The following is a 25465-nucleotide window of genomic DNA, read 5'->3' as shown; positions in this document are numbered from 1 at the left end:
TTCCCCTCCTGTCACTCCTGGAATAAAACCATGCTTCCTGCTGATTTGGAATTTGAATTCTTGTCTTTTCTTCCCCAGTGTTGTCTCAGACTGACCCTTGCCCAGAGGTAGTCCTTGGTCTTCCACATATCCACACATTCTCCTCTTTCCAGTACTCAGCTCCCTCTAGATGCTTTAGAGGCCAGTCAATAGATAATTGCTGTCTGCAGCAGGAAAGGTTACAGTTTTGTTTGGGTACTCTTAGCTCCCTCATTTTGGAGGTTTATTGTAGTTGGGCATTTGTTTTATTTTGATGTGTGAAAGGGGCTAAAGGGTTGCATAAGTAGAGAAAGAGTGAATAATAGATTTTTAAATAAGCAAAGCCTACGTGCTGTCTGTGTCAAAAAACCTACAACACTTCGGACAAACCAGACATTTATTTATTTATCAAAATAATTTGCAGAAGTTAAAAAAACAAAACAGAAGCTGTTACAAAGGCATATGCTCTTTCCCTTCCAAATAAGATCATAACACCGTATTAAAAAAAAAAAGTGTTTTAGGACTTCCACAGGAAGATTTTACACAAGTTTGCCAGTTTTTACCACTGATCACAAAGCTAGCTGAAAATATGAAACATGCTCATTTTCTTAATCCTTTATCAGAGGCTAACAAAGCTACAAACATGAAACTATAATAAACATCACACTTTAGGACATGTCAAAATTCACTGAAAGAACTGAGGGATCTGAAAAAGGCCATAAAGAGTCAGCATAAAGGATCAGTATGTATAATGACATCTCTGAAAGAGCTGATGTCAGTCATATTTGTCATGAAAGACAACAGGCCATTTGCACATTAAAAGACACATTCTGCGTTGGAATCCGATGATTCCTCCAGAACCTTGAAGACACCCGTTTTTTTCTTCTTAATTGCTTCAGTTTTCATTTGATCTAGAATTAAAAAAAAAAAAATAGGTGAATTGTCTGCAACCTTTCTTTTCAAGTACAGCAATGCAGAGTGAAAAGTCGTATGTACTCTTATTTCATCTGAATTTGGAAATCAAGTTGATAAAGATCAGTTTGCTCCTTCATAACCACTCAGCAACTAACAGTTCGTGCTTGAAAATATTTTACAGTTGTGTATGAAATTCTGCTTATGGTAGATAAGAAAAAAGAAGCAACCACTATAAAATATGATGCCTGCTAATAACACAACAAAAATAAATGACACCTTTTCCAACCTGAAAGGACAAATCTGATTATTTCATAGCCTGAATTTGTAAAGATAAAGACGGATCATATTGTGTCAGCGCAGCAAGAATCATTTCTATACCAACAGTAAATTGAAATAAGCAGGTTTTTTTTTTTTTTTTTAAAAAAAACATTCTTTAGATAAACCAGGAGAAATTTCAAAGTGTAGTAACTGTTCTCTTCTCCTCAGGCAGTTATTTCACTCAAAATTCACATATCATATGTATTTAAGACTAGCTATGAATTATTTATAAATTCTATAATGACTGTTTTTTCTTCTGTATCTATGTTTTGAGTCTCATCTCTCCTAAAATGCTTTATTTCCTTCAGCATCTTATATGTAATGTTTAGAGAAACTAAAAGTTCCTCTAAACAATTTCTCAGAAGAATTAAGGTTTTTATAATATCTTTGCCTGGTCAATTTACAAAAGCAGACAACTGAAATTTTTTTTTTTCCCCCCCAAAAAAATTTGATCCACTGAGAAGGCATGGTAACCCTTGGTAACCCCAAAAGAGTTTAGGTTTCTCTCCTTGAAGTTTTACTAGGCTATATTTTGAATTATGAAAGTATCAAAATGGGTTTTCAAATAGGTTTGCTGAAATAAGGTTTTTTTTTTTTCTCCTGAGAATGACTTCTACTTTGACCAACTACAGCAACCTGCAGTGAAAATTTCTTTGCAAAACATCTGCTTTTCCTTTACCGTGTGTAAGCCTGGGGCACACTATGCATGAATGAGGTTTCCTGGAATACTTCTGTCAAAGTCATCCTCTTCAGCAGATCCTATTGGAAACATCAGCTTTGGGGCTAAAGTGTCTCTCTTCACATGTAAAACAGTTGCGGGGAAGTGAAACTATGACTGTTTTCTACATATAAAGAATCTTAAAAAAAAAAATGTATTTCTGTCCAACACAAGAGATGGATGAGAATTCTGACACTTACCAATAAGATCGCTTCTATCCAAGAGTAACTCAAGGTCTTTATCACTGATTACTTTTTCTTTAGATCCTTTAACCTCTCTGTTGAAAAAGAAACACACTCTCAATACAGATAAAAGCATGTAAGAGTTAATAAAGCACAGAAGTCAGTCTTCCGTATAGCAGAATCCCTAGGACATTCTTTTCACTCTGAAGATCCGCTTTGTAAAACACGAGAACTATTGACAGCTGCTTGCAAGCTGCAAGTTACAGACTTAATGGTCAACAAAAAAAGTAAAATTCTACATACCTCTCATAGTCTCTGGATTTCAGTAATTCTAGTAATTCCTGAGGGTCCAGACAGCTCTTTGATTGTGCTAGGCCAGATTTGCCACCTTTAAACTGATCTGTAGAAAGGAGAAATTTTAAGTAGAGACGGAAACAAATTCCATAAACTGTTACATCAATACTAGGCACAGATGGAACAAATCTACTTTTGCATATCGAGGCTAATGCTGTCTTTCATTGTTTCAGCCCTGAACTAAACACACCTTAAGCTAACAGGCTAACTGGTCAAAAAATCAGAGGTGCACGAGAAGTTTACATGCAAGCCTTTCACCTTCTAGCTATAGTATGCAGAAGAACCGATTGAAACACCAATTCACCATGCACACACGCACACACAGAGCAGAAAAGCCATTAGTTCTACTTACAGTAAAAAGATTGCAAATAAAGTTAGATGGTAGGTGCTGAAGTTTGTTCGCTTTGTAATGTAAGCTGGTTGAAACAAAGTAAGCAGCATTAACCACAAGACAGGAAATATATGAAGGATAACGTTGTTCCACTGTAGAAACTCCCTCAATTTAATAAGTTTACAGAAATGACAAAATATATCTTATAGCATAATCTCTTCAAGAAACCAACCTAACAGTTATCTACACACAAATCACGATGTCAGCACCAACATCCAAAAAGTTATACAAGATTATTTATTACCTTGCTAAATCTAAGCATGGATGAAGCCAAGCTCGGTCTGTGCACTGCTAGGCCTACTGTCCCATGCTAAGCTTCCCCAGTTTTTATTAACACATGTAGCCATTTCATAGCAAGTCTTCCTCATACCCTTTCAGCAGCCTCACTGCTGTTGTTTCCTGTATCTCAGTCTCAGAACACCTCCCCACATATTTTCCCCATCTTCCTCCAAGGACTAGCTGTTTCTCAGCAAACTGCAAATCAAATGAAAGTTCCAGAGGGGTTAGGGCTATAAGATTTCTCTCCTGCTGTGACACATAGGACACAGGTCACATCCCACATTCTTAGCGATGCAATTTCTCCCTTTACTCATTTGGATAAGTTTTCAGAGTTTCACAAACTATATAGCATTGAATTAGTGCTGTACAGATCTTGGGCTGTAGTAGTAACAGAGAGAAAGCTACAGGAAATGCACGTAACATAAAAAAGAGTTTATGCGCATCACTTCATCTTAGTCTGACATCTACTAAGTTAACTAAAATTGTACTGGTTCTCATGCAGTTTCCTAGGCATCTTTCTATAATAAAGCAGAAACAAAAAGACAGAAGGCACGACACGATGCTGAGCTCAATAAGAACACAGCTTTGCACTATATTTCAATCCTTAAGGTTTGGTACTTGTACTGTACACACCCTACATAGTTGACACCACAGAAAGGCCTGACTTAGACATATAAGCTTTATGATATTCCTTCTTCATTCATTTCTCAAAATTTCTGATACTTTCTAAATATTCAGAATTACAGGATACATTACATCACCTTTACAACTACAGAAAGAGCCTCAAGGACTCCTGCAGGGAACATTCCTACAGGCAGGCTTCACCAAAAGTTAGCAAGATAAACATTCAACTTGCTGCAAAACCAAAGACACGACCCTTGCCACTCAGTTTCCTTCCTGTACACTGCCTCATCCTAGTTCCCACTGCTACTTTAGCATATGGCAGTCATCTAAATATTTGAGTCCATCCTGCCTTGTGGGCTGATGTCATTAGCTCCTCTAGAGAGAAGTCGGATGGCAGTTCTAACAGTCACATGAAGACAGCAGTTACAAAAAGGCTAGGACAAAGCAAGTGTTGAACCATTAGCCAACATCATCCAAACAATCCACAGCAATCCACAGCTTGACACAGGCATGACAAATGGCACACTGCAGTAGACAGTTACAGGTGCGGCCTTTCTGCCCGCCTTCTGCCCTCCCAAAAACATGGTGGTTTTTTTTTCTCCTTTATATACTACAAGACGTTTTTAAATTCTACAAGTTTAATACACAGCTAATTATTGTCAGAGGTTGCAAGAATTTTTTTTCCTTCCCCAGCTGAGCTTACTGTTTGGAAAATACTATAGTAATTGTACAGACTGGGCGATGAGATGCTGGAGAGCAGCCTAGAAGAGAGGGATCTGGGGGTCGTGGTAGACAGCAAGTTGAATATGAGCCAGCAGTGTGCCCTGGCAGCCAGGAGGGCCAACCGTGTCCTGGGGTGCGTGTCCTGGGGTGCATCAAGCACGGCATCGCTAGTAGGTCAAGGGAGGTGATTGTCCCGCTCTACTCTGCGCTGGTGCGGCCTCACCTCGAGTACTGTGTGCAGTTCTGGGCACCACAGTATAAAAAGGACATGAAACTGTTGGAGAGTGTACAGAGGAGGGCTACGAAGATGGTGAAAGGCCTGGAGGGGAAGACGTACGAGGAACGGCTGAGGTCACTGGGCCTGTTCAGCCTGGAGAAGAGGAGGCTGAGGGGAGACCTCATCACAGTCTACAACTTCCTCGTAAGGGGGTGTCGAGAGGCAGGAGACCTTTTCTCCATTAACACCAGTGACAGGACCCGCGAGAACGGGGTTAAGCTGAGGCAGGGGAAATTTAGGCTCGACATCAGGAGGGGGTTCTTCACAGAGAGGGTGGTTGCACACTGGAACAGGCTCCCCAGGGAAGTGGTCACTGCACCGAGCCTGTCTGAATTTAAGAAGCGATTGGACTGTGCACTTAGTCACATGGTCTGAACTTTTGGGTAGACCTGTGCGGTATCAAGAGTTGGACTTGATGATCCTTAAGGGTCCCTTCCAACTCAGGATATTCTATGATTCTATAGCAAGCTAGCATCCAAATACAACACACACAGAGTAAGGTACAGAAGCAGAGCAGGATTCCTACAGCACCTAAACAAAACAAATTTACTCCAAAAGAGAAGCTTTATCCCAACCATTTTTTAAAGACCCTTGAGTATGTATGACCAGCTAGATGATCTAGAACACAACAAGAATCACCATTGTTCTGCAAACACACACGCACAAAAAAAAAGGACTATTGTGCCATTCAGCACTGGTTAATTGCCCCAGAAGAGAACTTATTCTACTGTGGTTATAACAGACTATTCTTAAATTTAAAAAGACAAATGCAGAAAGGATTCTGAAATTTTCTACAGTGATTTTACAGGTCTAAGACTTGCAGTCGCAACCACATTCAGCAGGAACTCCCAGAAACCAGCTTTCTATAGTACCTGCTTACTTTACCAATTTTAATGGAATGCTCCCTATTCAAGCAGCTGCCAGTACAGCTAGAAAACCTATCGGTAAACTTCATATCATTAAACACAGCTCTAAATATCATTAGGTAAGCCTACTGCTTCAAATGAAGAATTGTTATAAGCTAAACTGCAAGCAATATCGCAATTTTTGTCTGCTTTTCCATTTATATTCTGGTTCATTTAATTTGGTTATAAGAAAAAAAGACAGTCAACTCAGACTTGTTACTTACTCCCAGCCTTGACATTTTCCATCCTAGAAGTCTAAAACATTTGGGTTGAACAAACTATCATCTTGCTGACAAGCTGCTAACAAGCCCCAAAGCTGTACTCCCTCATTGCCCGTTTTTACTTTTATTTATTCCAGGCAGGCTCACCATCCCATCACTTTTTTTTTTTCCTAAATTACCTACCAGTAAAGAAGTATTCATAACACGGTACGGCCTGAAATGATACAAGTGCTTTCCTTTAATTTGCTGTAGAAGTTATCTGTAATACGTCTAAGAATGCATTTTGAGGAGCAGTGTTATATAGCCATTTTTGGAAGGATGAAGCTATTTGTGTTTAAGAAAAAATACTTAAGAGTTTCAAAACAGAGTAGAGGTCTCCAAGATTTAAAGAAGCAACACATGCATAAAGGAAGGCATAAGAGAAGGATACTAACTTTTGTGGATAATCAGCTTCTCCAACTTCCTCTTGGCAGCAGCTCTCTCCACAATCTTCTGATCAATTGTATTTGCTGTCACAAGACGATAGACAACCACTGGTTTTGTCTGGCCAATTCTATGACACCTGTCTTGGGCCTGCAAGTCTGACTGGGGGTTCTGAGGGGATAAGAAAACCAAGTTAGCTGCACTGTTAACTTTTCTCTTTTTAAATGCTACCACAGGCAGCATTTTCAGTCAGTGAGCTGAGTCACAGCTGAAGCAAACAGCAGGGCAGCTATTGTATAATAAAACTGTACATCTCTTCGCTCTTAAAACATGCCCCTGCCAAGCTCTGCTGTTGTAGCTGCACAGCCAGAGCAACCCAGCTAGCTTGACTGCTTCTCCATTATATGCTGCAGTTTCCAACAGATAAACATTTTTTGTATCAAAAATTTAGCCGAGGTTGTTGCTACGTTCAAATTACAAATAATAAATTGGAAAAAAGGAAACACATCTAAAATAGTAAAAGAAACAAAAAAGCTCCTACTTTTGGTATAACCCAGGGGACAAACATGCTGGTTTTGCAAACCAGCTCTAACATTGTTTGAGAAGCTATTTTCAAATCAGGCTGTATATTTAACATATAACATGGTAGCATACACGGCTTATATTGTCATTATGTAACACGTCATTAAATAACAGAAGTGGCCCATACCATAATGGCTTACTAAACAATGATTGAAAGCAGCAGTAAAGAAAGCATTTTACAACACATCACTGGGTAAACAGTCTGTCAACATACCCAGTCACTATCGTATATGATAACTGTATCTGCCGCAGTTAGGTTAATGCCCAAGCCTCCAGCTCTCGTGCTCACTAAGAACAGGAAGACTTCAGGGTCATTATTAAACTGATGCATCTGGAAGAGAATAAGACTATTACAAAACAGCAGGTTGATCAAACAAAACATATCCAACGTTTTATTTTTAAAAAGACCTATGTTTGGAATTTTAAAATATAAACAGGTAGAATATAACATACGCTGCCAGAGGTAAACTGAAGTTTTAAGAGACATTATGTGCATCTGGGACAGGGCAAGAACAAGAAGTGAAACAACTGTATTTTCTTATCTCACAATTTTAGTGAGTGTTAGTCAATGAGCTGTCCAACACAGAGTGGAGATAACTACAGTGACATAATCCCAGTCACATTTACCCCCCACGTAATCTACCATTCAGTGATACTTTTTTTCCCAAGTTGAGCATAGTCCAAGTTGGCAGAGCCTAAAAACATATCTACTTTCTGACACATGGAGCAATCTAAAATTCTGATGTCATCTTGACTGTAACTTCCAGCCTCCTTGTATACCTCCTCTTCTTATTTCAAAACTAAGAATAACTTTCTCAACTCCTACTCAGCATCTAACCTACTTTCATGGCAAGATCCTTCCAAGCGTCAGCACAGCTCCTACCAGATCTACGAGCAGTTAAATCTGTTCTCTTGTTCTGCACCTACACCATTCTGCGGTAGGCACTGAAGCCAAGAACAGAGAGGAAAAGAAGCAAATTGGACCAGCGCCTTTAAAACTTGCTGCACTTATCCCTTGTTCCCATGGTTTTCTTGAGCCACTCGTTGCTGTTTATGCAGCTGAAACACAGTGGGAACCTAATGCCAAAACATTTTAACTGTATGCTAAAAAACATAACAGACAAAAAAAAGTCATGCTTAACATGGATACTTCAACGAAGTGAAAAAAATATAGAAGTCACCGGAGACAAAAGATGGATGTAACTACATGTCTTCTCATAAGAGGAAGTACCATATGCAATTCTTAACCCAAGAATGAAACAGGACATCTCGACTTCAAAAGACAGACACATTAGCAGGCAAGTGCTGGTTACATTTTCTATGTCAGACGTGTGCTCGGACGCACGCACTATTTTGAACTTCTCTTGTACCTCTTGGGCCTGCATTGGGCCTATCTGCACTCAGGTTTCCTTTTACACCAAGATTCCCTCTAGCTTTCAAATTACTTTGTAGAATATAGAAGCTGACCTCCAAGTGACTCTTTCTCCAAAGCATGCTTTGCTGGATACATATTACTAAATGAAGTAATGTTCCAACTCACCTCTTGTTACCCTGAGACACTGTTCATTCTCAACTGAGCTATGCACACCCTGCTGGGAGTTTTTCACTGGAACAAGGTTCTCCTTGCTCAAGCATGTAAACACCTGATTTCTTCAGATTTTTACAGCTGTACACTTCTACATTGATTTTTTTAGTACTCTTTTAACTCCCCTACAACAATCAAACTTCCAGAAGCAAGGCACAGAGTGCCTTGTTTCAGAAGTTTCAACCACATCATAGGATGAAAACTTGTGAGGAGGTGAGAAGCAGCAATATGGAGTAAAAGCTTGCCTGTCAGATCACAAAACAGTATGGAACAGTATGGAATTCATACCCTCCAAAAGCCATTCCATTGGCCATTCCATTCACATTCCATTTGCTGACAATTTGCAACCACATAACAACTGCGTAATCAACTCCCAAAAACGCCTAGAAACCAGCAGCACAAAATTTTACCTGCTTAATACAAGTCACATTGCTAGTTAGCCTTTGGCTTTTAGGATCATTTTTAACAATAGCAACTTAAATGTTGAGGGGTGTGGCTTTCCTCAGCCACATTGTGGCAGAGAAAAAACAGTGCAAACAAAAGCAGTTTCTGAGCTAGATGATCAGCAAGTCACTGTTTTTCCTTATCTGCGTAAATACTGGTACATACTTGCGAGATCATATTGCAACTGCAGCACATCGCCTAGACACATTCGGTGTACTTCTTCCATACCGTGTATGTATTGCTTTTTTACATCCCTGCAAATCCTCAAAGCTTTTCCAAAACCACTCTACATGGCTGCTCTTCATGACAAATACATGCCTCAATAGTAAGGCATTCTGTGATCTTTTCGTTATAAGCATGCAAGAACAAAGGATTACACTGTAATGAATCCATGTTTACTTTCAGGCTGAAGTTACAAGTGTATAACTAGGTACACAACACCACTTCCTGGAAATCTATTCTTATCTACTCTAACACCTATTTGGTGTTAGACTTGCAGCACACTCCCACAGACACTGGTATAACATCCTGGATGCTAGGAAACAATAGGGCTGGGATAACACTGGGATTAGCACCTGTCGCAATCTGCATAAATTGCATACTTCACATCTGGGCAACAAGAATATGTGAGCATTCATCATTCTAGGCATACCAAGATGTTGCTTAGTAACATATTTCACTACTTCAGTGTTTCTCAACTGCAGTTTTTAAAGCAGCAGCAAGAACATCAGGTTTCAACATAGATGTCTGTTGCCTATTGAAGACTAAATGCTGTGCAAAGTCTCATCCCAATGTCACATTAACAGGCACAATTTGGTAACAGGCTCAAAGGACATGAACATGTACTTACATTTTCTTCTCTGTCTGAGTAAGACATAGACCCATCCAATCGACTAAATTTGAAGTCTCTCAAATAGCAGTAATCCATCAAGATGTCAAGCATCATAGTCATTTGTGAGAACAACAAGACCTAAAAAAAACAGGAAGATTCCTTAGTACCATTTTTGATCATCAAGAGACAACTGTGCCAAAAAGAAAAATTGGGTTTACCTTATGTCCTCTCTTTTTCAATTCTGGAAGCATCCGGTCCAAGAGAAGGAACTTGCCTGAATTCTTTACTAAATCTTCATCAACCTTAGAAGGAGGGGAAAAAGGGGAGAAGCAGTTGCATATTAGAAGGAAGGATGCCGATGGTTTTCATCATTCAGAAGCACCAACAAATGTTTACTGAAATAAACTTGTACCATCCTTTTAACTAAAAGCCATAACATTGAAATCAACAAATTGCAAAGTAAGCTGAATCAGTTAAATCACGATGAAATTAAAACAAACCCCACTGTTTTTTTACATGCCCAAATATATATATATTTTTAAATGAATTAACTTTCATCCCATTTCTGGAAGGAATAAAAGTCATGAAGGTTTCTCTCTTCACATGGAAAAGCAGTTTCTTTCCCGGCTTCTATCAGTGGTAATTAATGCACAAGGCTTCCATCTGCTGGAGACAAGGAAGCACTAGCTGAACAAGCTACAGGTACTAGCTCCTGCAAGTGTGAAACAACCTGTTTTCTACACACTAGCATGGTGTTACCTTCTTTTATGCACTGACCTTGCATTGATAAACTTTGACAGTTTTCTCCACAGTGCAGCCAAATCTGTTAACCACACACCAAGCAGGAAACATGATTACAAGAGGCCACAAACTGCATTTAGAGTGTTCAAACAAAGCAACTTCAAGTTGATGGAGATTTCCTTCAACTCAAAGTACTTTCTACTTTCCTATATTACCAATTGCCTTGTCTAGATTAAACTGCCAACTGGCCTTTATGAGGTACTTCCATTGGACTTTCTCCCTTTCAAGGCATAGATCAGATTCTGTAATCCTCTGAGTAGACGATCCTGTGGTACTTGTCTGCCCTGGAACACCTCTCCTAAAAACTGCCATCATACCTTCTGCAGTGTTTACAGTCTACGTCATGAACAGTTCACAAACATCAGCGTTTTTAGTTTGGAAAATAAACCTTTTTGAGGACAGCTTAAGGCAGATCCTAAAACAGCTTGGCTAAGCAGAAGCCAGCTATTGTTTCAGTTCAATAACTTGCTTCCAGCAGATGAGTGCCTTCATAATGGAGAACACTACAGTATCACTACTGCAGAGGCTAAAGGGACACAGAGGCTTGAACTGGTTGTTGCAACTGCTGCTTCAAATAATGATTCAGTCACACGCTGGAATTCAGTAGGGAGGCATATGTAAATACATTGTAAAGGTCATTCCTAACTGCTGTCAGCTCATGATCTATTGCTTCTAAATGCCTAGAATAATTCTTCTTCTAATCCTTTTAATATACATACCTTGAATTGTTGTGTAGCAGGGTCCAATGGGTATTCGATAAGATAGGGATGATTACAGCATTTCCTCAGTAACATCATAACATTCTGTAGTTTAAGGTTCACCTCCGAATCCATGGGCATGCTCACTTCTACCACTGGCCTTGAAAGACATGCCGTCTTATTAGTAAAGAAAGCATCAACTTGTGTTACAGAAAAAAATAACCCCCCCCCCCCCAATAATAAATAAAATAAAAAGCAACAGATTCACATGCTGTGTCAAACTTCCTTTAAACCCCTCACAGTTAATAAAGCTATTACCAGACAAGACTTCCTTTAGTGTCACACTTGGCACTGAAGGCACTAGAGTTTGCCACTATTGGTTTAAAACACAAAAGGATGGTAAAGTCGTAATCAGAAGCGTAAAAGTGGAACAGAAAAGGGAACTCTGAAACTTTGTCATATCTCCCACTGAACAATATATGAACTACTCCAAAATCAGCTCTTGGCCTATCCCAGTTCAGCCACATACACATTGCAGGATTCTACTACAGCTATTTTGCTCTTCCAAACCTAAGAGCTATATCCAGCATAAGGGAACCAAGCATGTCATAAAACTAACACAGGCAAATATTTAATACCCGTTCTTTCAGAGTACACTGGACTAAAATAAAATCTAGCAAAACAAATACAGTTCAGTCCTGTAACTTAAGCCCAATCCTGGCTTTTCTTTTGCCCAAAGGAGTTCCAACCAATTTAGAGCCACCAATGGATCTTGTCAAACTCAAGATTACTTAGCACCCTCAGTCTTGGTCCTCCATTCTGATCATAATCACCAACCAGTAAGTGACCTGTAAGTGTCACAAACACAGCAGTAACCATGCTGGCTATTTGGGTTCCAGCTCTCAGTTTAAACCTATATATTTTATAAAATTTAGCAAGGAAACTAATTATCCCTTTTCTCCAGTCCTGAGCCCAAACTTTGCTTCAAGTACTCCTGAGGAACTCTGTAAAAATCTGAGAGTTAACTGTAATTAACACACAAATATTATCCCATGTCCTATCATTGAGCCAATGAAAGACAGAAACATAACTGAACAACGTAGACGAAAGTTTTACCTGAACAAAGCATGCAAAATTTAGCAATAAAAACCACACAAGCAAAGCTCTGAAGGAATATTAAGAGGACAATACTCAGTATAACAAAAAAGATAATCTTTTAAAGCAGGTACCTCTCTTTTTCCACTTCCTCTTGCATCCTGCTGATCAATTTTTCCAAGTCATCAGGTGAACCATTATGTTCTTCACAATAATCAACCAGTTTTCGACTACGGCGTTTTGGTCGGCCTGTTGGACTCAACTCAATTACTTCTTCCTGTGGGAAACAGCATTGTCATCAACAGCAGACAGCTCCAAATTCAGAGGCCTGTGCTGACCCAAGAATTCTCAATCCTGAAGAGAGGTCTCAGCAATACGCTCTATCCAATACTTAGTTTCTGCAGCTGTAAATTTTGCTAAGCAGAAAGAGTGGCCCAAACTCTAAAGGCCTTTAACTGTAGATCTTGAAAGCTTCTGCTCAATTTTTAAAAGCTGCATTAGTACCTTACTGATCTTACAGCAGAAACTGTCAGTTCAATGAAAACTGTCTTTTTCCACTAAGCTACAAGCAACCAAAAGCATACTAACACTCACATATTATCAGTTCTATGACCACAGAGGCCAGTCACATCAACAGTCACTGAAGTGACGAAAGGGTCAGACTCAAAATGTAAGCAAACGTTTTGGTCACACTAGTAATGAAGCAATGTCAGCGTGGTTTTGCTTATAAATGTGCTTGCTATTAATGGTTTATAACACCCATATCAGTAGATACCTCATTATTTCCAAGCAGTTTCCTAATGGTACGATTTACAATGGCAGTATAGAATGTTTCTTGCTTCTTTGCCAGGGGCGCATATACCACAACTTCTCGTTTGGGAGGAACCTCAAGAGCAACGTCAGATTTCAGTCTTCTCAGTAAGAAGGGTGTCAGAATCTGAAACGTTGAGCAGTTGTGTTATAATTACTCAAAGCTCTCAACAAGGCTAGTTAAAAGAAAAAGACACACAAAAAGTTTACTGATAAAACATTATTATTACAATTTAAACTAAGGGATTTAATCTGCAGAGCTCCATACTTCATTTTTAAACAGAGATGCCTACTCCAAAACTTTTACACACATACTGATCACATGTGTTAAAAGAAAAAGAAAACCCCACATCTATGGACATCTTAAAAACTGTCTTTAATAAGGGTTGCAGACCTTTCAAATAATTTTCTTAATTGAAAGTAATCTTATTACAAATTAGCTCATTTTGCTTGTTATATTTCTTCAACTTATTCCAGGATAGCCATAAGCCTTTAAAAGCAATATATAAGTTGTCATCAACAATTATATCTAAAAAATATAAATTGTATCTCACACCATCAGCTTACAATGGGAAGATGTGTTTTGAAAGCAGTTACTTTCCCCTCCACCGCCCCTTAAAAAACATTTTGAATGTTAGTTTTGTTTTGCCTTTGAAGACAGGCAAATTATAAAACTAGTTTGTTAAAAGGTTTTCTGTTCAACACCTCAGAGCGGCATAAATTCTCTCAAAGTTGTATTTCCACAAGTTCAATATACAAATCAAATCTTTTGGCAGACTGAAGTAAGCAACAGCAATTAAGTTTAACTGAACTCAATTCAGTTCCAAGAACAAAAAAGAGTCTTTATCAAAGAAGTACATTGTTCCTTTCAGCACTTATAAACACCTTAAATATTGGAGGAAAAAAGTAGATACCTAAGTGTAGAAGTACCACAATAAAAGCCTTGGGGGTCAGAAGTCAGCCCCACAAACAAGATTTTGGTACACTTTGTAATAATGGTCAATGTCAGAAATAAACCATGAAAAAATAACACAAAAAAATAAGTGAAAACCTGATGTAGCATATGCAAGATGTTCTGCTCCCTTTCTTTAGCAATGATGTCTTCGGCAGTTTCTGTAATGCTGGTAATGTCAAACCATGATTCAAAACTATAAAAAACAAAACAAAAGAAGGAATAGCTTACTTCATAGCTATGATTCTTCTTCCTTATATAACTATGCTATTTTTCCTCTCATCCTGTGATTTAAGAAAACAAAGCACTGGTATCTATCACATAGAGAGGGTAAACAGGAGACACTTCTGAAATACACCTGTCAATTCAGATGCTTGAGATTTTAAAAGCCATCAATAAAAATACCTGTATAAGTTGTAATATTTACTATGATCAATTATATTCAATATAGTCTGTAGCTTTTTCCAAATTTAGACTAAATTCAAGACTGGTTTTGGCAACATTCCTGATCTCCCCATACTGCTTCATAAAAGCATCAGTCTCCCGTGGGTCCCATGCTTGACAGCCTCACACAACTGTCTGTAACACCTTACAAAATCTCAAGCAACTCCAGACACTTATGATCAGATAACCATCTCCCGTCTCACCCCAGCGCCTATGTCTTAGTTCAGAATTGAGTTTCCACTATCCACTGAGCTGATAATTACATCCTTCCTTTCTGAAACTATTAGCGTGAAGACAATACACATTTCAAAGTCTTTACAACCAGATAATTATACCAAATTACAGCCATATCATAAAAGAACTCTTTAAACACTGACAGAAGTTTAATTATTAAAGAGCAAGAATAATGCCCAAACAGAACAAAGGGGAATCTTTTTTTTTTTTTAAACCAGACTGCAACCCACCTTTTCAAATCATCAAACACATCTGGCAACAGGAAGTTAAGCAACGACCAAAGTTCTGCCAAGTTGTTTTGCAGGGGGGTACCAGTCAACAGCAGTTTATTGTCTGCATTAAAACGTTTCAATTCTCTGATAAGACGGCAGTTCATATTTTTAATCCTGTGACCTTCATCTACTATCAGGTATTTCCAAAAGCAATTCTACAAACAAGAAACGGTATTTCAGTAAATCTTAGATTACTCCATCAAAACGTGCCCAATGAGCAGCACTAGTAAGACTGCCTGATCCTGACCGTTAGAAAGATTCTATTTGCTCTTGTTTCTCACTTTGTCAGACTGGAACAGCAGAGTCCAAACAGTTAATGCTTCACAGTGACTGCATTTAGTTCTGATGATTACAGTGAAAACTTCTACAAGAAGCTCTTTTCACTGAAGCAACCACTCTAATATTAACTATGTTACTTATATAAAAAGGACAACTTTTCTCCACATCTCTCCCCTCTACCTATGGAGATAATGGGCAAAAAGCTGTAATTATGTAGATTACAGCTGTAAGTGTTGTAAAAAAGTGAAGCAAGCAATTAATTAAGATAGTATTCTATTTGAAGAATTTCTCAAGCACAAAAAGATAATCCAGAGCCATTTCTACCAAGGATATATATCACAGCAGAACTGAATACCGACATAGCTGCTGCAGTATGACACTCATTGAACAAGCAGCATGCTGGGTTTTGTGTGTTTTTTGATTTTTTTTCTTTTTTTTATTTTATAAAAAAATGCTTTTTAAAAGCATTGCCATTAGTGATGAGGCATTCCACCTGTCACAGGATTTTCAGGAGAACGTAGATACCTGCAGGGCATTTCTGTCTCGCATTGCGATTTCAAAGGAAGTAATGACCACAGGATAGATTTGCAGTGATCCTTGTCGCCCATGAATTTTTCGAACCAGTTTACGACGTTCCTGCTGAGCTCCATGATACAGCATTATTGGAATCTGAAAGAAATAAGACTTAGAAGTCAGTTGAATTAAGCTCACTTAAAGCTGTAAATCTCACAGGTAGCAAAGATAATTATTAGCTTGGTTACAAGAAGACTGTAAATACATAGTAAGACATAGCATAGTGTGTAGTAACAACAAAGAACTACAGTTAACCTGATGTTCTATATAGAGAACGTTTCGATACAAATAATTAAAACTAAGAATTGAGGTAGGAATTTTTAGAAAATAGTTCTTTTAGACCCAAGGAAGAAAAACCTTTGTTTCTCTTACCTCTGGAGTAAATCTTTTGAATTCAGACATCCAATTTGGAAGAGTAGACAAAGGTCCACATACTAAGAAAGGACCAGGGACTCCTCGCTCCACCATCAGCGCTATTGTTGCGATGCACTGGATTGTCTTCCCCAATCCCATTTCATCAGCTAAAATGCCATTGATACCATTTTCCCAAAGCATCTGCACACACAAAGAAAAATACATAAGCATAGAATAACTATCACACCTTAGGAACAAACATCCATAGGAATGTATCATCATGTAGAAACTCTCTACTAGTCACATTCTATATTAGAGATGAATAAGATTTCTCCATGATGAAAATAAAACACCAGCATCTTGTAAGCCCCGGACTGTCATATGTAGGGTAATGTGCTTTGAGCAAATTAAGTGCCTGACTAGGAGGAGGAAAAAAAAGAGAACAGTATCAAAGGAAAGGATGTGAACTACTGTTATATCAAAAAACGCTTCAACAGCAAGTATACCTCACAATACTCTGACTTTTACTCATCCTGATTCCAAATTATTTCCGTAGCTTCCATTTCCAAAAGACCGAGTTACTGTGTTTCAGTTTTATCTTTTCAAGTAGCTTTTATAGCCACTGCTACTTCGGCATAGGAAAAAGGTGCAATACCTGACCAACACTGCCTGCTGTTCTGGCAAAAATTATTCGTGCAGACACTGCCTATTTCAACAAGTGACAGAGCAACTTCTCACAACAGAACAGAAAGGAAGTACCCTTTGACTATTCTATCTACTGTTCTTAAAGGTTATGAGTGATGGTCCAACCATGGAAGCTGTTTATTTCCCCAGAACAGGCCAACCTTCCTTAGGCACTTCCCAGAGACAGAACAGAATGAGTGAGTTTAGTGGCACTCACTTGTGAGATGAGTTGAAGCCTGTTAAAACAGGATATACAGGCTTGTGAGAGCAAGAAAAAAAAAAAAGGGAAATAGGAGATCAGCAGCAGAAGAAAAGTTAGTTCTGCCTGGCTTGCAAGCAAGAACAGGGAAAAAATATAAAAGAAATGCCCACGTACATAAGTTTCATTGGCTTTTGAAATCAAATGTTAAAGACAAAACAATTTAAAGACATTATGCTAATACCACTAGTTAAGAGTCCATAATGCAGAGAATTGAAAGCTTATTCGTGTTAGATGTTTAAAGACTCAACTTGCAGGCTTATGGGGCTAGGCATTCAAGTCCTTGAAAGAGGAAAAACAGAAAGACTGTCCCTCAAATTCAGTATGCATAGACCTACTGCTTTCACAAAGCACTTATAAGGAGAGACTGAAAGGAGTTGAACATGAAAACAGATGGAGAAAGGAGAGATGAAGAACACCAACCAAGAAGCTTACAGAAGCCTTTACAAACCCAAATATCCTCCCCACCCTGTAACTTTCTATCTGCAGATGGGCAACTTTTTTCATGATACAAGAATCTGGTGTTACAAAATCATGAAGTCCTTTCCTTCTTCACTTTGCCTTCACCAACTATAACCACAGATTTCTAGTGTCTCTTCCTCTTTGTTTCCATCTCCAATCAGCAACACATTCAATTTTGTAAACAATTGCTCCTTACCCTTAGCCACTCCATGCCTTCCACCTGGTACCACCTCATTACACCTCCAGTAAAAATCTTTGGCTGTTGAAAAGGCACTGGCTGTCCATTATATTTCCGTACTGGATCAAGGAATTGCTTGGCACTGTGTCGTACAGCTTGACACAATCTATCCTTGATGACACTATTTGAGTCTCCATTTTTCTGCAGGTCTTCTGGACACAAGTTATCAGAAGAGCTTTCATCCTATAGAGGGAAGTTCAAGGAACATGTGACAAGTGGCATGCTTTAACAAAACCCAGCTAAGACATGCTTATGCCAGGTGCTGAAACTTCTGGTAAATTTCTGCCAGTCTGTTATTATGTGGCAGGGGCTGGCTTGTTTTGCTACAAAGACTTCGAGTAACTGTCAATGAAAGAGTGAAATTTATTTTTAGGATTAGTATCACCACAAAAGCAGAGGTAACCATGCAAAATTTCAATACCTTACTGGCATCCTTTATTCCTTTGGAATTGAAGAACAATTAGGCCATTCTACCCATGAAAGCAAGAAAACATAAAACCTTGCCGAAAGGCTGACATTTAATGCAGTGATTTCTTTTCTGTAAGTGGATTCTAGATAATACTACAAAGTAGTACATAGTACTGCACTTGTAGTTCCTAAGCCACAGTAGAAGCAAGAAAAGACCACAACTATTAATCTCCAAATTTAAATGCTTTAAAATGGCTGCATCTTAAGGTCTTATATACTAGCACAAACATTTCTTTACTAAATTATTTCCTTCATTTTTGAAAACTACAGTAAAAATGAGAAGTTTTCACCCGTTATACAATAAAAGGCGTTTAAGTGCATTTACTTGCAGCATGTTTTAAAGCTTTTAACTCAGAACTACAATACATAGCTAAGAGATATTTATTTACAATAAAAGTTTAAAGACATGCTAGAAAGTATAAAATGTCCTCCCTCCCTTTGGGCTTAACACATACCCAATAACATGTGAAAACATACCTGATTTTCCACTTTACTTTTTTTTGCCACTGATAAGATTTCCTGGAAAAAAAAAAGAAAAAAAATACGCTTATGTGCTTTTCAACTCTAAAGGCTACTCCAATTTGTATTTCAAGAAATCTTTTAATTGAAGAGCCTTTACATGCTTGAAGCAAATTTCCATACAACATCATCCATCATACGTGACTGTAACAAGGTAACACATCAGCAAATGCATTTCAGTCACAAAAGATAATTGAACACATCTTCACAGCTTGCCTCCCCAAAAAATTTAAGAAAACCATTTGGATTCTACAGGTCCGACAACACTGCTTGTTATATAGAATTTTGCTGGGAAGAAGTCATACCTTATAGGTAGACTACTGTTGGCTGTCAGTCAATAATTTCTGACGATAATGTATAAGAATGCATTGCTCCAAAATACAGATGTCACACAGTGATAGTCTCACCAGTTAAAATTTGAGCCACAAAAACCCAAACAAGTCCATTTATAAATACAGCCTACCTCTTTAGACATAATTTCTGAGATGTTGTATGTTCCGTCTTCTCTCCCTCTCTTCTTTTTTGCAGCTATAAAATAACATTTGAGTTTATGCAACACATCAAATGTTAAAGAAACTGAAAACACCAGTACTGACTAAAGGCAGAACCTAATACGTTACCTGATTTCTCATCTTTGCCATCAGCAGGACTTTGACCCTAGAAAATAAATATAGAAAGAGGTTCATCATCTTATGCATGTCTAACTATCGTGGCACAGATGAGAGAAATATGCAATCCAACTTAAAGCATTGTCTTTGAAATCTTTTTGAAAGTATTATGTAGTTTATAAAAAATATAGCAAAAGTAGTTACTGTTTATCTTTTTCAACCTTGCTTTAGTACACCAGCACTTAGCCTACTGAATAAGATAAGCAATCATTGCTAAAAAAAAAAACAGAACTAAAAGTCAACCCCCACAAGACAAATCCAAACCACGTCCTTGAATAAAAATTACAGAATCATAATGGTTTGGGTTAGAAGCGACCTTAAAGATCATCTAATTCCAACCCCCCTGCCATGGGAAGGGACACCTCCCACTAGACGAGGTTGCTGAATGCCACATCCAACCCAGCCTTAAAAAGTTCCAGGGATGGGGCATCCAGAGCTTCTATGGGGAACTTGTGCCAGTGACTCACCACCATCGTAGAAAGGAATTTCTCCCTTATATCTAATCTAAACCCACACTCTTTTTAGTTTAAAGACATTACTCCTTGTCAGGGAGTGTAGTGATCAGACAAGGAGTCCTTCACCAGCTGTCTTGTAGGCCCCCTTTAGGTACTGGAAGATCACTCCATATCTCCCTGGAGCTTTCCCTTCTTCAGGCTCAACCACCACAATTGTCTCATCCTGTCTTCATAGGAGAGGTGCTCCAGCCCTCTGATCACCTGTATGGGACTCCTCTGGACATGCTCTAATGTAATAGGTCCTTATTATATTGGGGACCCAACTAGTCAGAAAAGTCTCCTTAGTAAGGCTGTCATGCTACGTGATTTTTAAGTAGATTTAAAGTCTTACTATGGTTAAAAATACTGTACAATAGATCTTTCTGCAAGTCAAATCCTGGGTAAGTCTAACTTTAGCTACCTTGACCAGATGATCAGAATTGACATGGCAATTCGACAGACTTATAGCAAAGAGAAGTTGCATAAAACCTCTAGTTAATCTTACCTTCGCAGATTTTAACATCATCTCTCTCTTTTTTTCTAACTTCTCTTTCCTTCTCTGTTCCTAAAAAACAAACAAAAAGACATTTATAGTATTTAAATGACACTCACAAAACTATCCATTATAAAAATAACAAATGCAGTTTACATTGGTAATGTAGAGTGCCATGTACTCTACAAACTTGAGTGTTTTAGCAGTTTCAGTAAAAGCCTCTATTCTGACATTGTTAAAAATCATAAAACAAAACTTGGGCATGTAAGTGCAACTGCTTTGAATTGCTTGTCAGTGACTACTTTAAACATTGTCAAATACAGTAATTTAAGAAGACTCCAACAAAAATATACCCAATTGCAAACTCCTGAAGAGATCACATTTACTACAGCAAGTTTTCCACGTGTGTTAGCTCCCCTTTAACTTCTACGAGTTACCACTTGTGTCCGTTGTCAAACAGAATGCAATGTAAGTAGCCTACAATGCCTTTAAGGAAGAAATGCTTTCATATCTTTAAAAATCTAAGATTTTTTGTTCCATTTACTATTTTTACTTGCTGAAAGCAAAAGGACCCTGGGGAAAAAAAAAGATACGGAACCTTTATAATTATCAGATGGAGCAATAAGACTTAATATTGAAATAGTCATTCTATCAATAAAGTAATCATGAATTTGAGCTGACAATAGACACTAGAGAAGTACTTTAGAAAGGACGTTTCTGCAGCCTGTCAAGTATCACTTATCTGAGCACATGATTATCCTGACTCTTTTCTTGAGATTCTTCCTCTCTCAAGCTCAAATTCTCACAAGTTTGTACATACAAGGACAATTACAAAAGTAAAGACACAGCCAGATGTGAACCCGTAGATTTAAAAAGCAGAAAACAAATTCATTTCATGGAAGCTCTTATTTGGGAAAAGCATGGTCTGAGATTACTGTAATTTAGAAGTTTGTCCTACATTTAGCATCCTGAAGACAAGCCTCACCCTCAGCCTTCAGCAATCAACAAAACCAGGCTGCACAACTTCTACATGTCAGTTCTTTGCATCCTTCTATCCTCCTTCCAGGTTTTCCAGCTTCCTTAAATTTCGTCTTCCTATCTCTCAGGCCAATAGAAAAATTGTAAAGACATCACCGCTACCTTTATACTGTGATCATAATTCATGCTCTTTCCAGACTGATTTATCTATAAATTTATAGGACAAACTTTGAATATTACGTAAAGCACCACCTCATTCCTGGGCGGTACCTTCCATAGATATTCAGCAGAACTGAAGCAAAAACACAGATGACAGTTCATCTTAAGAATCCCCACCACAGAGAAGAATACACTTACCTCCAGTTGCTGCTGTTCCATTTTGGTTAGCAAGAACTTCGAATAAATGTTGCTTTTTTCAAGCAAATGCTGAAGCCTCTTATACCGCATTTCACTTGATTCCCTGTCCCAAGAAGTGCGAGCCTGGCCAACACAAAAAAAGGTCAAGTATTTAAAGATATAATTTAATTCAAATTTAATGCCTTACACACACGAAAGGGCTCTTTTAGAGGATAATCACAATTGCTTCACACCTGCACAAGCATTTCTCTTTGAGTCATTAAATATTTATGATTCATGGGTGTATTCACCCATATGTATTTCTCTATGAAGCGCTCGCTGCAAAATCAGCATAACTGAGGGATGGATTCACTTGCACACATAAACAGCTCTGCAGCATACCTGCTTCCAGTGCAACAGCACAAGGTATTCAAGGGCTTAAAGATACCTAAACTCTGATTTGTAGATTTAGAGTTAAAAGGAAGTCTAAGCTTATTCATAGCCTGCAAAATCTGGGAGAAAAAAAAAATCACATTTCAAAATTCAGCAGTTTCCTAAGTATTAACTGGGACACTTCCATATAACATTTGCACAAAGGTAGTTTTTCATTAGCAAGATATTCAGATGGCTACAAAGTCATTAGTGCCTAATTTACAGTGGCCAAGTGAATTCCCAGTGTGAAAACAGCAACTTCTCCTTGCTTTGCTTACAAAATCCAAGTGCTTGAGTTGCCACTATTTTTTAAAAAAATGTTACCCATTGAATTAGTCAACACAGTGTAATTCACCAAGACTTCTCCAAAAAGTAAAAAAGCATACACCCTGCAGCAGTCAGGTAAAATTGCCTGTTAGATGGAGACTTCAAGCAAGTGAAAAGGTATAAATTAGCATCTCCAAGAGAAACTCAGGAAAGGCAAGATGCAGAGCTTTACAAGATGCTTATCTATGCCATTGCCTTCAGAAGGAACACTGGGGGAAGGGCACACCAAGACAGAAAAGAAAGAATTTTCTGGAACTAAACAGATTAATAGGTAGGGAAAAGATGTTAGCTGACTGAGAGGAGAAACTACAAAAAAGCAGGGTTTCTTCCTCCGAGAAATCATACCTTTGTTTTCCACAAATGGTATGCCAAGTCATTCTTACTAAGTAGCTATCACTCTATGCATTTGTGAGCAGAAGATCTATCTCCAGGTGTTTCTTGGGGGCTACGTGGCCTTCTTGCAAATTCTCCATAAAGTTTTTGTTTGCTACTGCTCTCCTCATTTCAGGTTTTTTCCTTCAGACAGAACGTACCTGAGTCCAGGAAAACCAACCCTTGATGGCAAAGCCAAGAAACAATATAAGTGAAGCTGAAGTACTTCATTCATTGAGTTGGTATTGCTCAATTTGTGTTGGAGTGGAACCCAGCTTCTTTCCATTAATTACTTCATCTGAAGGACTTCATCCTTTGACTGAACCTCCAAGCCTCAACAAGGTGGTTTTCATACCCGTTATATTGACTATGGAAAAAATCTGCCACTCATTTTTTCATCATTCTACATTCTCATATATTTGCATTGTGGTATTTTGCTCTTAGACCACAAAAAGAACAAGTGACTCATTTGTTGAACTGCTCAAGTCACCTGGCAAGGGGATTGCAGAAGTGAAGCACAAAAAAACATAACAGGATCTTCAAGAAGATCAACTGTCCCCAAGATGTCAGTAAGCCTGAGTTCAGTGACATGAGTAATCTCCCTTGGTCTGACAGACCCCTGAGCACAGGGTGAAAGCATGGTAGAAGCACACAGGAGAGGGGAATAACTCTTGTTAGAGGTAAGCTCTGCAGATCCTTAAGAAATTGAAAGAATAATGAGGGGGAAAAAAATCAACCACCTCCACCACAACAACATAAAAAGGAAACGAACAGTAGTATCACATTACAGCTGTGACACCTAAGTGGCTGGTTGTGAAAGAAAGTAAGTTTTATGTCCTTTTCTCAATACTTCCTGCGCAATGAGACATATTTACTCTACACGAATCTCCTCCAAATGATTACCATCAAATTTTTAGTTCAAGGAATACATGAAGAAAAGTTCACCTAGGCTCTATTATGAGTTACTGCCTGTAAGAAAGAAGACTATGAGACTTCTAGGAGAATGAAGTAATAAATAAAGAATAAAGTAATACTTTTCGACCACAGAATCATAATGTTGCAGCTTAAAAACGTACCTTTTAAATGAAAATCTTTTCTCAGTAAAGACAGAAAGAGGGGATAAAATTAGTTCCAGGCCTTAGAAACTGTATTTCTCATATCCCTAAAGTAATGTTTCAACTTTCAGCTACCATTCTTCTGTGGACTGTTCAATACAAAGACAGATGGTTAAGCAAAAGAAATAATGAGAATACTCTGAAAGATGGAGGGAAAAAAAATAAAGATTTCTCAAGTGTTTTGAGTAACAGCATTAGTTTCTTAGCGAAAAATCCCAGGAGAGCACTTAAGATGCATGTTCTTCCACACTTATGTTTTCTTACGCCTGAAATAGAGCACCTTTTATTTCTGGCACGCTGATACCTTGATAATTTGTATCTGCAGTGCTGAAGCACCCTGTTTTCAGGTTGGCTCTCCAAAACAGACTCTTAATACCAACAGTCACAAACGCTCAGAGCAGGACAAAAATGAAACACAGCCATGATCATGTCATGCGTGCTAGGAAGGCATCATCTCCAGGAGGCTGTTCCAAAAACAGGCAGGCAGGCACACGGCCGGACAGCAGGCACCAGCCCCGGGGGGTCCCGGGGGGCTCCGGGGGGCCCCCCCCCAGCCGCTCACCTTCTCCAGCATCTGCCGCTCCTTCTCCAGCCCCGCCGCCTCCAGCTGCTCCTCCTCCGCCAGCATGGCCGGCGTGATCACCGCCTGCTCGCCCATCTCGGCTCCCGGCGGCTCTGCAACGACGGCACGGTTACCCCGGGGCCCTGCCCGAGCCGTCCCCGCCCGCCCCCCGCCCGTCCCGGGTCCCGTCCCCGTCCCGGCGCTCACCGCCGCTGCCGCCCGCGCTCCGTGCCGGCATGGCGCCCCCTGCACCGGCTCCGCCGCGGGCCGCCCGCCTCGCGAGAACAAAAACCGCGCGCTGAGCGGGCCGCGCGAGACGCGGCCGAGATCTCGCGAGGCGGCCCCGGCCCGCCTCCGGGCGGGCCCCCAGGGAAGCCATCTTGGGGGGGGTGGCGGGAGTCGCCTCATGACGTTGTGAGGGCTTGTAGAAACACGTCGCATTCATTGCATGTTGGTCCTGGGCGTTTCAGTGGGTTCCTGTCCCTGTGGACACGTGTATTTCATAGAATCATTAGGGTTGGAAAGCCCTCCAAGATCACCTGGTCCAGCCATCACCCTACCACCAATGGCACCCACTACACCATGTCCCCAAGCACCACCTTTCCTTGAACACCCCCAGGGAAGGTGACTCCACCATTTCCTTGAACGCTTCTCGTCTGTGCCACGAGAGGGCAGGGGAACGCTTAAAACCGAGCGAGAGCTGCACCGCCACCACCACCACTGATGGAAAACCTTTCCCGCTGCGTAGATTGCAT

At 39.3% G+C, this 25465-nt stretch overlaps 1 protein-coding gene across 1 annotated transcript; it reads right to left on the bottom strand.

The window, feature by feature from the left end:
- Window positions 1-401: 401 nt before the first annotated feature.
- Window positions 402-25075, bottom strand: HELLS (helicase, lymphoid specific). The gene is made up of 22 exons (XM_048069111.2): window positions 24918-25075; window positions 24711-24823; window positions 21924-22046; window positions 20601-20660; window positions 19554-19590; window positions 19397-19461; window positions 18892-18933; window positions 17905-18129; window positions 16322-16504; window positions 15902-16045; window positions 15056-15252; window positions 14247-14343; window positions 13161-13322; window positions 12520-12662; window positions 11312-11450; window positions 10010-10093; window positions 9810-9929; window positions 7145-7261; window positions 6360-6519; window positions 2455-2551; window positions 2170-2246; window positions 402-929 (listed from the first exon to the last, which is right to left on the bottom strand). The coding sequence occupies exons 1-22, from the start codon at window positions 24946-24948 to the stop codon at window positions 835-837; spliced, it is 2511 nt and encodes an 836-aa protein (XP_047925068.2). The 5' UTR covers window positions 24949-25075; the 3' UTR covers window positions 402-834.
- Between the last annotated feature and the right edge of the window lie 390 nt (window positions 25076-25465).

Source organism: Anser cygnoides, chromosome 7 (genome assembly GCF_040182565.1).
Source record: "Anser cygnoides isolate HZ-2024a breed goose chromosome 7, Taihu_goose_T2T_genome, whole genome shotgun sequence".
Classification (NCBI taxonomy): Eukaryota; Metazoa; Chordata; class Aves; order Anseriformes; family Anatidae; genus Anser; species Anser cygnoides.
This window is presented reverse-complemented; position numbering and strand designations above follow the sequence as displayed.

What these genes read in the sequence shown, in the direction of transcription:
- HELLS (XM_048069111.2), bottom strand. Translation starts at nt 24,948, where the DNA reads ATGCCGGCACGGAGCGCGGGCGGCAGCGGCG. An exon ending in GTGTTTGATGATTTGAAAAG is followed by an intron (nt 14,344 to 15,055) that starts GTGGGTTGCAGT and finishes TGTTTTTTATAG; the next exon opens with TTTTGAATCATGGTTTGACA. An exon ending in GGATAGAAGCGATCTTATTG is followed by an intron (nt 930 to 2,169) that starts GTAAGTGTCAGA and finishes TTTTAATTCTAG; the next exon opens with ATCAAATGAAAACTGAAGCA.